This window comes from Chiroxiphia lanceolata, chromosome 4 (genome assembly GCF_009829145.1).
Source record: "Chiroxiphia lanceolata isolate bChiLan1 chromosome 4, bChiLan1.pri, whole genome shotgun sequence".
Lineage (NCBI taxonomy): Eukaryota > Metazoa > Chordata > Aves > Passeriformes > Pipridae > Chiroxiphia > Chiroxiphia lanceolata.
This window is the reverse complement of record NC_045640.1, coordinates 57,215,804-57,231,934: the sequence shown is the minus strand read 5'-3', so window position 1 is coordinate 57,231,934 and position 16,131 is coordinate 57,215,804. Positions and strand designations below refer to the sequence as shown.

At 44.1% G+C, this 16,131-nt stretch overlaps 1 protein-coding gene across 24 annotated transcripts in view; it reads left to right on the top strand.

The window, feature by feature from the left end:
* The window catches only part of ADGRL3 (adhesion G protein-coupled receptor L3), a 513,383-nt gene extending 498,912 nt beyond the window's left edge, over positions 1-14,471 (top strand). For 9 of the 24 annotated variants that reach the window (XM_032685684.1, XM_032685690.1, XM_032685688.1 and 6 more), the window contains 2 exons: positions 629-646; positions 2,701-5,100. In XM_032685684.1, the coding sequence (XP_032541575.1) occupies positions 629-646; positions 2,701-3,506 (824 nt within the window). In that variant the 3' untranslated portion in view covers positions 3,507-5,100. Of the gene's footprint in view, positions 1-23; positions 165-628; positions 681-2,700; positions 5,101-11,434 lie in introns of those variants that run through there. The other 15 variants (XM_032685696.1, XM_032685694.1, XM_032685695.1 and 12 more) reach the window with 4 other exon arrangements.
* The last annotated feature ends 1,660 nt before the right edge of the window (positions 14,472-16,131 follow it).

Sequence of the window (16,131 nt, the reverse complement as noted above, 5' to 3'; positions counted from 1 at the left end):
ACTTTTTTTTTTTTTTTGCAAAGTCCGTGTAGTTTGCCATGTGTTTGGTTAAAATAAAATCCAGACTTACCAAAGTCTGTACAATGCCAGCAGCCCCATGATGAACAAAGTCATACTGTATAAACCACTCTTGCAAAGGATGGACGGCAAAACATTTTTAGCAAGGGAACAGATTTCAGTTTCAACTGCCAGGGGTTATTATAACTAACAGTAAGTAAAACCATTCATTTTAAGAATTTGGAAGTGACTATGACAGTGCCTGTCTTTTCAAGTATGACCGTTACAAACTTTAGGCTTTTCTTAAATTTCCAGGCATTATTTCTTCATTTGTGTTGCACGCTGAACATTTTATAATGGCATTGGAAAACGGTTTAAATGTGATAATTTTTAAAATAAAAATGTAGTCTATTGAATATTGCGCGTAAAATATTTTTTTCTGTCTAAAATGTCAATATTTTTAACCTGAAATAAACCTTGTAACAAATTCATGTATTCTGGGCAGTGGAAATTATTTCCGTTAACTCTCTTTTCTGCATATCATCAATTTGCTTTTTACTCATGTTTCTCCTACTGTCGCTGTAAGCTTACTTGTTGTTTTTTCTTTCCTTTTCTTCATGCTGTCGTTTAGAGCCCTACAGAGAGACAAGTATGGGAGTAAAGCTAAACATTGCATATCAAATGTAATTTTTTTTAGTTCACTTTTATTGCATCACATATAGATGATGTAGTTAATAAAGGAAATTAATCTCACAGTTTTGAAATCAAAAGAATATGAATATACATATGTATATATGTGTATGCGTGTGTATGTACGTATGTGTATATATATATGTATGCGTACATATATATATAGATGAGATTAGATGATGCTTTCTTTGTTTATTTTTCATTTTTGTGATATCATTTACCCAGTGTAGTTTCTCATATAGTTGTGTGTATGATATTTTTTTAAACTTTACATTTTTATTTGCGAGGTCATGGCATTTTTATACGGCGTGTTTTACTGCAAACCCCACTCTGTTCTCACCTGCAATGCCTCCATTTTATTTCTGCACCAAACCCCAGATCTATGCATTGGCAGCAGAAGCACAGTGCTCAGTGCCTCAATGCATATGTTACTCAACGTAACCATCAAACAGATGCTGTTGTACCTGTCACCCATTACATACGGTCCTCCCCCCAAAATGCTCACTTTTCATTTCTCCCCAAGCATCGTGACTCGGTTGGAGAGCTTTCACTGTGAAAATCAACGGCTTTGCTCTATATCTGTGATGGCTAGTTGATTTTTTGGCATAGCTCCCTCATTTGCTGGGGAACACAGGATACAGCAGCACCCTCTAAACTTCAGAAACCTAAATGGCGACCAACACATTTGGGGCATTTCACTCAAAAGCAAGAAGAAGCCTTCAGTAGTGCTTTCCAGCCCTTGACATACAGCAACTACTCCATCACAGATATAGACCGAATCCTGTATTTTCAGAAGGTACACATGCCATGTACTCAGCATGGTATGAGCAACTGTTCATCTGAAATTGTCAGTTTAATGGCTTTTCTGATCTACCATGGCTTGCTGGGAGTTGCTTACCAGTTTTGGGCGATGCCCAAAGCCCTTAGTGGAAAGGTCGATAAGTTATTTCATGCCCCCCCACTCCTTTACTCCTTCCAAGGAGGCCAGTAATCCCAAAAAAGAAAACGTGGTAGCTTAACTGCTGGGCCTGATTTTCTTCTCCCTTGCCCACTCATGCTGGCATTGCTCTCAAAGCACTTCTCCATCTCCTGTAGTGCTTTGGGAAAGAGCCGAGCTCCAGCCTTATGTTGTTGGTGTTGAGACACCTTTGGAGATGTGATGGGCAGTTAGATTGAGGGCACCCTGATACCCTGAGCTCCCCTGAGCCCCCCATAACATGTCAGTGATGGTACTTGCTGTACCCTCCACTGAACCCTCTGCTTTAACTTTGCGAGTGGAATAGGAGCTATTTTTAAAGGCTTCACAAGACCCCAGAACAGCTGCCTCCAACATGGATTATATTAGAAAATCCCCACCTGGCCAGTGTGGAGTAAATAATTTTGGTTGTACCCTTGTGGCAAAATAGGTAGGGCATTTAGCCTTCTTCCAAAAAAGCCTGGGACAGGAAGCATTTTGTGCCTCCACCTTTCTGATCCCTGAATCCTTTCATTCAGGCCTTATGTCTTTACCGTGACAGCCTCCGCAGCAAAAGGAGAGAACGGATTTTTTTCCTTTAGGAAGGATACACTCCCAAACAAAGTTTGGGCAGTGATAAGGTTGGGCTGAAAATACTTTTCCCTCAGCTGGGAGGAGTTACCCCCTTCCTCCAAAGCGCCTAGAGCCAGTGCAGTTTTGACCAGCTGAGGGTCATCTGTTTTTCAACTCCCCAGGAATACGTAGAGTAAAGCACAAGAGTTGTAGGAGATATAGGCCAGGAGAGGTTATCCTTCCGGCTGTCTCTTGCCACATGAAGTCACATACTTGACAGTGCTTTCCTTTTTTTTTTTTTTGGTGGGAAGACCTTGACCACCAGCGGGTTAGCCGGAGCTGTGACCTCCTGTTTTGGCCGCGACACTCTCCTTTGCTGCGTAACCCCAGCAGCCGCGGCAGCCTAGGAAGGGGGTTTGAGTGTGCACGTCCCGCATGAGTGTCCTGTTTGTACAAGTCACCCTCTCTTGTGTAATGTTTTTCAGAGGGGCTTCTGAACAATGCCAGGGATACAAGTGTCACGGATACTCTACCACTGAATGGTAATCACGGCAACAGCTACAGCATCGCCAGCGGCGAGTACCTCAGCAACTGCGTGCAAATCCTTGACCGCGGGTACAACCACACGGAGAACGCCCTCGAGAAAAAGATCCTGAAGGAACTCACCTCCAACTACATCCCTTCCTACCTGAACAACCATGAGCGCTCCAGTGAGCAGAGCCGCAACTTGATGAACAAACTCGTCAACAGTGTGGGCGGTGGGAGCGAGGACGACGCCATCGTGCTGGATGACGCCACCTCCTTCACCCACGAGGAGAGCCTGGGCCTGGAGCTCATCCACGAGGAGTCGGACGCCCCGCTGCTGCCTCCCCGGGTGTACTCGGCGGACAACCATCAGCCCCACCTCTACAGTAGGCGGCGTATCCCGCAAGACAACAGTGAGAGCTTTTTCCCTTTGCTGACCAACGAGCACACGGACGACCTCCAGTCGCCCAACAGGGATTCTCTCTACACCAGTATGCCCGCGCTGGCTGGCATGCCCATTACAGAAAGCGTCACCGCCAGCACCCAGACCGATCCTCCGCCAGCCAAAAGCGGCGGTGGCGATGCCGACGATGTTTACTACAAAAGCATGCCCAACCTTGGCTCCAGGAACCACGTCCATCAGCTACACACTTACTACCAGCTAGGTCGAGGCAGCAGCGATGGTTTTATAGTCCCACCAAACAAAGAGGGAACGCCCCCGGACGGCAACGCAAAAGGACCCGCTCACTTGGTCACTAGTCTATAGAAGATTCAGCAAAAAATTAAGCAAAGAGACAACTAAAAGCCTCTCCATAATGCTCGGTTTACTGTTCTGAGTTAATCCAAACAGTGGTAATATTGTGTGTACTCCTAAATCTTCATGCTGTTCAAAAGGAAATTCTCAGACTTTTTTTACTGGAATTTTTAGGCCGGCCCGGAGAGGACAGTAACTGCTGCCCACGCCCCCCCCTTATCTTCCCATCCTTCTTCCCTCCAGACAGACTTCATTATGTTAATGAAAGAGATAGATAACGGCACACTTCGTGGCCTTCTCAAGTTATGCCGTGTTTGTTTAAACAATCCTTGATGCTGTGTTGCTCTTAATACCGAGGACCTGATTTAAGAGGGAAAAAAAGTTATAAAAGGCCAAAAATGTGCATTTGAAACTAGTAGCGATGGCGCATCTAGGTGGGAGCGCTGCATAAAACAAGCTAGCAAAACTCTTTCTTACCAATCCAGATCACATCATGGGTTATGGTCACTCACAACTTGGTTTCACTGCAGCGCCCTTTGCTGTGGGAGCAAACAAAACATAAACAAATTTAATGAGATGGAAGGGAATCCTAGAATCCTGTGCTAAAGGCATATTTTACATTTTGCTGTATTAACGGATGATAAAAACTAATGGCAGAAAAAGAGAAGCGAACAATTTCTATGTAATGTACAGATACTAGCATTGCACATATAGTCTGCTTTCTGTTCCTCCAGAACTTGCGTCCCTGTTAATGTAGTGGAAAAAAAATAAGAACTTTTTTCTGTTGTGCTGGTCTTGTAAGTTTGTCTACCAGTAGGAGCAAGGTTTTTCATAACTCCTTTTTTTTTTTAATTTTGTTTTCTCTCTTCCACTGCCCCTCTCCTTTCTCCCCTCCCCATCCCAGTAAAAAAAAAATCTCACTGGGCAAAAAAAACCACCAAACATCACTTTGTAAGGACCATTTTTAGTCACCATCACCATTTCTTTTCAGCCAAGGCAATCTTTTTATTTCCTTGCTGTATAACTTTTTTTTAGCTGGCATATTGCCAGCAGACCTTTTGGCAGACTAGAGCAGGGCAAACTTCCTCTTTGTCGGTGCACAACCAATCATGATGATAATCCTGTGAAGCAAGTAGCCCCTCACCCAGGCCATCAGGTCACATCCAGGGACTGAGAGGGTTTTTTTATAGTTGTAGTGGGGGTTCTACAGGAGACGGCCATATCCCTGGAGGAGCAAAGGGCTTCTCGGCTCAGTCTGGTCCCGGTTTAGGCACTTGTACTGCAGTGGTTAAGAAGAAAATAGATTGACACGTAGTGAGCTAAAAAGTACTTTGCAGTGATTTTTAATAAAAAGTCTTCTGTTCATTATTTTTCCTAACAGGAAATTTATTTATTTGACAGGATTTTTAAGTAACATAGGCTTTCTGGAGGTAAATTAGCAGCACGGAGTATGAATTCTTCTTCTTTTTTTTTCCTTTATTTTTTTTTTTAATTTATGATCCATTTTGTACGGTCTCAACAGTTGAATGACCTCATTACTAATATTTGTTGTAAAAGTGAAGCTTGTTTGCCAACCAATAAACAACTGATCACGATTTAGAAGATACTGTATGTATGTACTGTACAATTAATCTCTCCTTTTTTTGTTGTTGTTGTTCCTCTCTCCATTACTGTCTTCAGTATGAGTCTCCACTCCTTTATGGCATGGGTGAGCAATGCCAAAGAAAGGAGGCCTAAGCTGAGCAATTTAAGCACAAAGGTTATGCAGCTATGGCTGACTAGAAATATCAGGCTGGTGGTACCTGTTTAGGGGCGAACAACATTGGTTGACATTTGTTGCAGGTGATTCTAGGTCTGTTTTGTGCCTACTGTATAAAGTAGCCAACGACACGCGGATGATTTGAGTATAGTGTTTCATGTGTCGTATCTTTTAATCATTGTAATGGGGGGTTTGGGGGTTTTTTGGTTTTGTTTTTTTTTTTTTTATTTTATTTGGCTTCTTCTGAGATTTAAAAACTGCTGGTAGCATGTCAAAGAGTAAAACAAGTCCCCGTTAGGCCTTCTCGGTCATTGTTTGCTGTCTCGTTATTTTCTTGCTCCGGGCATATGCCAAGCACCATCACCACCCTCGACCACATCACCCTTCCCGTCCCACCACTGCCGGTGGCTCACTGACGCTTTCCTGCTCTCCTCCAGCCTCCCCCTTCAAATCCTTCAAGAGCAATCAGGAATACAGAAAGCCACAAAATAGACTAGGAAGGTTGACAGGGAAAATAACCACCTCTGGACACAACTGGTAACGATTTTTCAGTACGTGACTTTTCACAAAGCCCTCCCATGCCCCGGGCTTTGGGGCTTGGGGCTCCCTCTGTCCAAACTGCATCTATTGAAGTGCCATCATGTTGGGTAAAAGCCAAAAGACTTGGAGCAGGTGGGTGAGGCCCGTGTTAGATAAGATATTCCCAGTATTGGAGGATAAATGCAGCAGCAGAGCAGCTCTGCTCCATCACAGGGTCATCCTCGCGTTAGGACGACACTGCTTGGTGCTGCTCAGCAGAGTCCTATTGGGGGTGCGGATCAGTGGTGGTGGTATTTGGTGTTATTTATGGCCTACAAGAGTCTGGTTTAAGTCACCTGCATCCTTCCTGCGACCAGCCACTTTGACCAAAACATCTTGGGGGGGAAACTTCATTTCTGACCAAGGACTGATCACAACAGCAGCTCTTGCCAGGTCTAGGTTTTGGCAAGGGCGCATTTCCTGTTGGAATTATGGAATCACCCCACGTCATAGCAGAACAGCCACTGGCCAGTCAGGTCATGCTCTTGCACTTGATGCTGCCTCCCTGTTTCATTTTATTTTCCATGCCAGAGCGATGGAACTGGACAGTGCAGTAGACCTATGTGTGCAGGCAAAGCAAGTGTTTCAGACTCACGTGGTCATAGCAATCCATGTAGCAGCCCAGTAGAGGCTGCCGAGGCTTTAAATAATTGAAGTACTTCCTACTTTGGAGAATGTAAAAACTCTTTTACTGAATTAGACTCAAAAAATAGTTTTCCGGTAATATGGACAGATTGAATTCATGCAGAGGGTGAGATATGCCTTAACAAATATCATCGTGATAAAGTGGAGGCAGGTGACCAGCACAGCATTTACCAGTGTCCCTGAAACTGTGCAAGAATGAAGCAGTGGTGGGTTTGCTGTGGGATCATTTTGTCCTACTGAAAAATCTTTGACTTCCTTTACTACAAATGGTCGTTCTTCCCCAGCCTTTCTGTGTAATTTCAGATTTATCAGTGTGCAGGCTGTTTTTCTCACTCACGCTTCCCTCTGCCAGCCTACCATGCCCATTAGCGCTTTGATTGCAAAAAAACGCCGCTTATTTTCAAGCTGATTATTTCTGTCCCCGGGCCGTTCTGACACCATAGGATTCACTGTTGGTGCTTCTTATAGCTTTGGAAACAGCTGAATCACAAAATAAAGGGAAAATAGATACGCATTTTAATTTTATTAAGCCAAAAATGAGGAGCAGGATGCAGATTATTTTTGGCTGTTTTTTTTTCCCTTGAGAACAGACTTTGTTGTGTCAGATAGTTGATTATGGGCATGGTGAAGGTTTGTGCTTGTTGATAAATAGCTTGCTAGATATAATTATTACATGACTGGCAATATAGTGGTGTGTTCTATGCAGACTGCAGCATGTGAAAATCAAGTCACTGTTAAGTCCTCGGTGCCTACAATGCTCCTGGGGTAGGAGGGAGAGCTGAAAAACTTCTAAGGCATTTCTTAATGCTGAGCCAAGGCAGGGATGTGAGAAAACAGCTTGATGAAGAGGCAGTGGTGATTATGGTATTAAATCCATGCTCATGCTTGGGGCACATAACTTTGCAAGCTGGGTTGATGGGGATAATCAACCCAGTACTGGATGGTTCTTCCTTTGTAGAGCTTCATTTAACAAAACAAAACCAAGCAGATTTGCCTTATAGGGAGGGGATTAAATCTTCATCATTCAACTGCAATAAGCATCCCACTTTCAGTGAAACAAACAAAATAGAAGCAAACAGGTAGTGCTTGATGAAAACATCAAACAATACACAGACCGCTTTCTGAAACACAGGACCACCTTTGGGAAGCATAGGTTGCCAGGCATGTTTGGAGGAAGGATTGTCAATTCCTTGCTTGAGTTGTCTCTTCAGAAAGCCGTTTTGCAGTGGGAAGAGGAGAGTGGAGAAGTGCAAGGCTCCATGCCTTGCATTTTCCTGAAAATCATCTTGGGATTCTTTGCAAGTTGTGAATCCCTTTTTTCACTTGGTCCTTCTAATTTGCACAGGACTGGGTTATTTTTCCTTTGTAATCCCATTGCAGACTACCCCATAATGAGCTGATGCATCAGTTTACTGCGTAAGGATACTTTGACTCTAGCAGGCAATTCCTACCCATTTTCTTCAAGAGCCATAAGAGACTGTAGAAATCTCCCTGAAACATGTGAAGGAGAAACACAAGGTGAAAGACATGCTAGAAAAGAGTATGTAGACTGGAGGGTTGCTGGGAAGGGAGGGTGTTCATGACAGCTTTGGAGGCATTTTGTAGACAATATTACTTTCCATGATGCTGCTAATTTCTGCCTTTTGATTGCTTTTAATTCTTTGTAATCTGAAGTTGTTAACCAGTCTTTTTCTTTCCTCCCTGCCCCCAGGTAATAAGCAGTGAGATGCTTCAGAGGGCCAGGGGAAACCTTGGTAGTGGTGGGAGGCACAGAGCTCGTGCGGGTCCTTCTGTGTCTCCATATGTGTCCCTGTTGCCTGCATCTTCCTCCCTCTTCTCTGGCCAGCTGGCCTTTCTCTCACACATCCCCATATGCTCTTGATCTCACTAGTTTATAAAGAATATAATAACATGTAGAATTGTCTAGTCAACAGGGATAAAAAGATAGCTCATCTTATTAAAAACCTTTCTCAGGAAAGCTTAAGAGCACCGGCTTGGTCATCTGTCACACCCTGATCTCCTCCTTACCTTTAGAAAGAAAAGTACTTTATTTTTAGCTATCTGCTGCATTCAGCTAGACTCCATGCAAATTTTATTTAATGAATATTTTAGGGTTTAAATAGTCTGTGCTCATGAACATTATATAAATGTCATGTTGTCGCAGGCTCTCTGGTAACAGCATGGAGAACATCCTGCAGCGCAAAGCTGAAACCAGAAAAAATCTGTGATTAGTGCTCCCAGGAAAGGCAGTGATGGCTGTGTGAGTGGTGACTGTCCTCAGCAGGGGCACTACCAATGCAGTCAGGAGAGAGCACTGGAGTACCCCTGAAAAACCAGCAGCACTCACCATTCTGAACTGAGAGACATTTCGTTCACCATAGGTAGCTGGCGTAGGACCAGTTTTGCTCTTCCAAAGGCTTTGGCAAGCCCTAGGGATGCATGGATCATACACCAGATCATTTGTCATCCCAGTGCAGAAGAGATAGTCTGTTTAAAGCTGAAATATTGAGACTAGCCAGGATAGCTTGGAAATCTTCCTTTTTCACATCAAAATAGTTTTTTACAGGTGCTTACTGTTTATTGTATTTGGTATGCCAGACAGATGGTGATAGTCTTCTTCAGCAAAATGCAAAGAACAAAAAAACCAAAAAAATCATCCTAAGTATTTGCTGCCTTTTTATTTCTTCATCCTCCACATATTTCCTTTTCTTATATTTCTACTCCTTAAATACACTGTACACATGTAAAAACCCAAGCTAAAACCTCAATAAATAAACAAAACCTGCTGGTATACAGAGCAATTATTATGTGTTGGAAGCAAATGCTTGGTATTTTGACAGCGTTGCTTAAAACCCTGAACAGCAACTTAGAATATAAAACAAACATAGCTGCTGCACAACCTCCTCAGCTGGTATGCATGGGAATACTTGTACAGATGACCCAGTATCTCCGACTGCCACTTAAAATCCACTGCATCTTAAGTTACAACTTTGGAAAGGTTATTTCCAGCAGCAGGATGCTCGCTGGATAAATTATGGCTATAATAAAACTCTTTTCAGCCTGTCTTTTCCTACTTCTCTTGGAAGCATCTCAGGCAGAGTTTAGGTTGGGTCACTGTGGCAGGAAAGTTCAATGTAGGCATAAGCCCTGTAGCCTTTGTGTCCCACCAGCAGCAAAGGCATCACCTTTCTGTGGGCATGAGCCTGTGGTAGCATCCACTGATGGATTTGGCGGGGGGGAATGAATGTGGAAAACTAAGCAGTCAACGAACTGGGTGGAAGATGTTTGGTTATGCCCCTTGGGAAGCAGCAGCACTGCGCCCAAAACATGTCGTAGGACTTGGTTGCATGAAAGCTGCAGAGGGGGTGTGGGTAAATGGACTTTGCGTGGGGGGAATTAAAAGAAAAAGCCTCTGATTTCTGGCAAGGCTTTGTCCTTTGGCTGAAATATGCCAGAAGCAGTTTCTCAGGTGGTTTCTGTGGTCATCTGGAGAGAAGTGCAATGTTGTATGAGATTAGCCCATGTGTGACAGGAGGCTAATTTGAGGCAGGCTACAGCCTGGCTGTGGCTGTTGGGTGCCTGCTCTGGCCAGCCTCTGGTTTCCTCACTAAAAAAAATACGGTTTGCCACCAAGCAGACCTTTTTTTTGAGAGAGTCCCTCCCTGATAAATGGAAGAGTTGCTTTCTGTGCAAGCGCCTCAGCTCTGCCCTTTGGTCACCTTCCCCTCACCCACCTCCTTGCTTGTGTTGCTGCCATTCTTACTTAGAGATAAAAGGCCTCATTGCTTAAGCTGCTGTTGATATCAGCCAGGAGGAGTGCTTCATACTAAACAGGTGGAATATTTGATTTTTTTTTTCCCCAAGATACACCGTGCATCCAGGCATTTTCAGCTGCTGACAGTTTGAGCTACAATGCAAAGCAGCCCACCAAGCTAGCAGCAGCAGTGGAAATAAAAGGAGAAAATGCATCCCACTGCTTGGAAAAAAAAAAAAAAAGAAAACAAAAGAGATGAGCAACAAGGAAAGGATGAAAGTCCTTCCTCCTCAAAGATTAAAAAGATTAGTCAAAATAGCCAAGCTGGGAGATGCCTGAAAAGTTGCCGGTTCTTCCTGCACCACTTTCCCTGTAATATTCTCTATTATGCCATACAGAGCAACATAGATTTGGGTGGTTGGGAAATGGAGTGAAATCATTTATGATTAGAAAATGGCTCCAAGATACCTCTTGATTCTTCTTGAATGTGTCTAGCCTATCTTAACCTCCCCCTGAAATATTATTTATGAAGAAGCCTGCATGTGTCCACCCCAAAGTGCATGCGGCTGTGTCTTCCCAACCTGCACTTGTGAAAGGAGGTGTTTTCCTCCCTGGGGCTTCAGTGATTATAGAGGCAGCTGTAAAGCAGAGCACTCAGGATGTAAAGTGCCCTTCAGATAATGTCTGATAGCAAAACAAATCTGTTTATTCTGCATTTATACTGACTGTTTATCATTAAGGGGGGGCTGGAGGTGAACACACTACAAAAAATGCAGATTGCCAAAACAAGCCTATTGGGTTGGTACAAGTTGGTGGCTGCTGCTCAACTCTGTGCTCTCCTTGCTTGAGCTGGGCTAAACCCAGAGGAACAAAAAGGCACTTTGGCATTGCCCTTCTTCTGCAGAGCGATGGGCAGCAGTGGTTGATGCTGTCAGTCCTTATACTATTCAACAAATAACTGGCTCATGTGGGGCTAAGCTAAGCAAAACTGTAGCACCACATTCAGCAAAAAGGATGGGAGGAGATTCCCGATGGGATGTTGACCCATAAATACATTCACCTATTCTGAGCAGGCCTTCCTTTTCAAGGCAAGCCCAGGCATCCTTTACTTTGTCTGGGGGTGGAAATGGTCTTGAAAATAGCTGGTGGTTGCTTGAGGGTCCTGTTCTGGGGCTTTACCTGCTCTCCCCTTGTCTTTCACAGAAAGTGGAAGGACGCCCAAGCAGGAGCCAGTCTTCAGGCGAGTCACCATGGAAGACAGTGTCATCTAGCACCTGGGGCACCCAACAAGCCTGCCTCAGCAAGCCCATGCCAGCGTACCACCTCAGCCCCTCTGTGCCTCAGTTTACCCATCCCTCACTTGGGATCGCGCAACAGGAGAGGCAGGAGAACTAGCCTCAACAAAACCCTCAGCAAACCCTTGCATCCCCAAGGAGATAACAGCCCAGCTGAGATTCCTGCTGCCCTGTGCATGGCAGTGCCCTGGAAAGTGCCCTCACTGTTTGGTCGCTCGCCTGTTTTTTAAGATGAGCAGAACGGGTGAAAATTGTCTTTTGTAATAAGAAATTAGTTTCATCTGCTCCAAACGTTGACTTTGCAACTTGATAGCACTTAAAGATGGCTGAGTGTGCTCACTCCACCATCCTGAGCCCCTCACAGTGCTTGCAAGCTGGGCTGTATAAAGGTGAACCCACTGGATCCAGGTTACTGTTGTAAATACAGACCTGTCTGTGCAAAGAGCTAACAAGGAAAGGAAAAGAGGGACAAAGAAGTAGTCCTTACACCAGAAGAAGCTGAACTTGCCAACAGGGTACTGTCAAGCAAAGCTGTTGTGTGTAAATAGGGACCGGCGCATGTGTCCAGCAGCAGCTCTGCTTGGCAAAAGCTTCTCGGGGGAAAGCTGCTCAGATTTTATTGTCTTGTGTAAATAGAGATATTTTTTTGAAAAAAATGAGCCTTAGTATCTTGAAGATAGCGTTTCTCAATCAGCTCAGCTGGGGATGGATATGTGGGAAACCGTGGAGTCTGCCTGGTGGAGGCTGGTGTGGGGTCTTGCAGCCAAGCTGTGCAGTCACGGTGGGTGCAGGAGGCACCTGAAGGATGACAGACCCATCCATCAGAGGACTCGGCAGACAGTTAATCCTTCATCCCTGTAAACAGGGTGGACTCACTGGGCCCATGGTCTCCACTGGTGTAAATACTCAGCTACAGCCCAGAGAGGACTTGGGCTGCTTGGTGCAGTTGTAGGGGGGGTGGGGGTGGGATGGGCAGAAATCACCAGAGGGATTCAAACCCCGTCAGTGTGGTTATTCCCAGAGTTTTAGCATTAGTTTAAAAAAAAGAAAAAAAAAGAAAAGGAAAAAAAAGAACCCTCAAGGCTTATTAATGGTGTTGGGCCAATAGTTCAGCTGGCTAAATGGAGGCAAGCATAGACATCTGTGTCCATGTCAGCCAGTGCCTGTATGTGCAGTCCTCCTCAGCATGTTCGCAAATGCGTGTGCAAGACTGTACCTGGTGCGGGTGGGCGCCAGCCAGTGCAGGTCCCCATGTCTGTGTAGCTGTGTCTATGAGAGAAGAGAGAATATGGATGTGTATGTTGTACTCAACTTTATATGCCCAAGCAAGCTTGAGAAGTCATAAGTAGTGCTGCCAGGTCCAGCTTTATTAGCATTAGCGCAGAGTAGTGTCCACACCTCTCCATGGAACGAGGCGTGGCAGGGGTGGCATTAGGTGAGTAAAAGCTGATAAATCTCTGCTCCCCATTGAGTTGTCATCCACTGTCCCCTGCTGTGGCACAACAGTGGCCATCTCCAAACACTACCAGCAGAACAGGCACTCAGGCACAGGCGCTTGCAGAATGTGAGCTGCTGCAGCATGGTACCTGATGGAAGCTGGAGAGGAGCTTCAGGTGTTCCCCTTCATCCTTCACAACTACTTATGCCTTATTTACTCTGAGTCCAACCATGTGGATTCAGCCAGTGCAGGGAAATTGGAAAAAAAGAATTGAAATTAAAAATTGAAATAGGGGAAAAAAACCATACTTGGGAAAAAAAAGATATTTTTTAAAATCACGCAGAATAACTTTCTCTAGACATAGAAGACTCTCTTCAGCCTAGCATTTTCTAGAAAGCAGGGCCAGCATGAAGTGTCCTTCCCCATTAAAAAGCCAGATAGTATCAACCAACATATTTAGAATAGTGTTGGGGGCAAAGCCCCTATACCTTTGCTAGGAATGGCCAGGGGGCAATAAACAGAAATTGGAAGCTGCTTTAAATGACTGAGGAGTGTGGGCATCTAGAGAGGTAATTTGCTTGCAGTGGTTCAAGGTGAGCTGCAAGGGTTGGTCTTTTCCTCTTGAGTACTTGAATACCTCCTCTGTCATCCACCTCTCTCTGGCTGCTGTTGCCATTAACACCTAACAACTGCTAGTGCCAAGTTATTTACATATTTATCAAACCGTTTATTTATTTATCAAACCAGTGCACAGAGGACACTGTGTTTTCATTTGCCACAAGGGAAGATGCCTCTTCCCTTGCCCGCTTCTCCAGCCTTGTATAGTGTCCCTAGGCAAGGTGACCATTGTCTTGGTGAGGGCTGCAACTGCAGGAAAGAAGATATTCCCTGTTTTTCCACTAGGTTGCAGGAAAGCAGAAATCCGCTGGGTTGTGTTGAGTGGTGGATTTTTTTTTCATTAGAGCCCTCACTATTAGTTTCTCTCCCCAGACAATCCCATCATCCTGCACCTTAAACCCTTGCCATTATGTCTAGAAGAGTTATTCTTGGAGGCGTTTACAACAACCTGTAATGTTTCTCTCTCTTTCCAACCCTGAAGAGGCTGACACCCAGTAACTGAGAGTTGTAATGATGAGCCAGACCAACCCCAAATCCTAATAAAAATGATGAATCCCATCCACTGCATCCATATTGATGGCACACAGGTTATGTGCGGAGGTGAGCCAGTGAGGAGAGGGAGGCAGATATTCATCGAAGATTGTGTCTGGGAGGTGCTGTTACCAAACCCACCCAGCCGCTGGGTTCCCCAGGGCAGAGTTTTGATTTAATCCAGCCCTGAGTCAATAGTGATTGACATTTCACTTGCTTTCCATATCTTAACTGGACTTCCTTACTCCTCAGGCATGGAATGAATCTTAATACATTGTAATTACTGTACTCCTGGTGGTGAACCGGTATGAAAAGCTATCATGGAGAGCATTAATAAAATGTACATTATGAAAAAGAACTCGGCATTGTCTGAAATTAATAACGCACCAGATTTTTCTCATCCATGCCTGCTCATCACAGGCATGCCCTTGAGTTTTCTATTAAAATGACTTATTCAAACTACCTGTATAGCTGTGTTCAGCGTGAAGTTATCTGCTGTAAGTTTGCATCCCAGTTAGATGTACCGCATGAGGACTTATTAATCTTTTATGTCTTTCAGTCATTGATTTTAGTGACATTTATGTAACGCCAGTCTGACTAAAATGAACTGATTGATTCATGCGTATGGATTAGTTTGCCGAAGACTTTGAGACTAGGTAGCTTTATCATGCACTGTAACGCCAGAATTCATCACTGTATTATTTACGAGAGACTGAACTGGCTGCATCTCAATAACTGAAGAGATCTTCACTGTTTTATTTATGTATAAATGTTTACTTAATCAGCCGCCAATTTTGTTTAGCAGAATTTGTTAGCAAACGGAAATTGTAAATGATAACGTGGTTTCTATTTTAAAATTTATAGGCTTTCATCTATAGCAAAATCCAAGATTTCCAAAGTGTCTTTGTCTACTGGCAATCAACAAGCTCTCTTGTATATGCTTTCTGGTAATTGCAATTAGCTGCTGCAACATTTCACATAAAAAATAATACAACCCTAATACGGGAGATCTGACTGGTAGTGTGTCAAAGTCGACATAAATATCCCAGTACTTAGAAACATCGCTGCAAGTTTAACGAAGCAACAAGGAGCCACTGGACAGTGCAAAGGCAGGAACCCTGCAGCTTCAGTTGTGGTGGGTGTCACTGCTGGCCAGCTGTGGCTTTTTGCTGGATCAAGGGGCAGGAGGATGCCACCAGCCAGTGCCTGAGAACCAAACAATGCCAGTCTGCAAGGTAGAGCCCATGGACATGCCAGTGTGTTGAGTTCTGCTGCCTTCCCTTATGAGAAAATCCCAATTCCAGATGAAATGATGTGGAGCTGTGTCTCAATTGCATGGGCCATACCCCCTGCAACAGCTTGAAGAAAGCCTGGTCAAAGGGGCAAGGAAAGCATCTGCTCACTATGCGTTTCAGCAGGGAAAGTAGTCAGGCTACAATGTGGGTTTAAGGGTATAGCATCTCGAGGAGTCTTAATCCCAGGTTCCCAATCAATGGCACATGTTTTCTTTGGACCACTCTGCTTCTCCTGAGGATCAAGGAATAAGGAAACTAAACGGATTTATTAAATGAAAGTGGAGACTTTCCTGTTAGGAGCCATTTAGAAATATTTTTAGTGCAGAAACACCAAAGAAGTGACATGTTAGAGGCCTATAAAATAATAAGTAGTGTCCACAGAAGGTGAATTGAGTGCTGCAGTTCACCACAGGTAATACAGCAAGTGGTACTCTGCAGGGAAATGAAAAAGTGAAGTCTTAAATGTAGTTATAAGTAATGCTTCATTACCCATCATGGGATTAACCCACAGACTCCCTGACCCAATACACCAGTAAGGTGATGTACAATGAGCTTCAGTAAGACATTATATCGTTTTACAGTTTAAAGAAAGAAAAAAAAGTAAAAAACAAAAAGCCTGTCACCTACAGTCTCTTATTACAGGGTCAGAAGTAACTGATAGCTCCTTGAGGAAATGAAGAAACACCCCTGCTGAGTCTTCAGCCATATTTCACACTGTTCTGA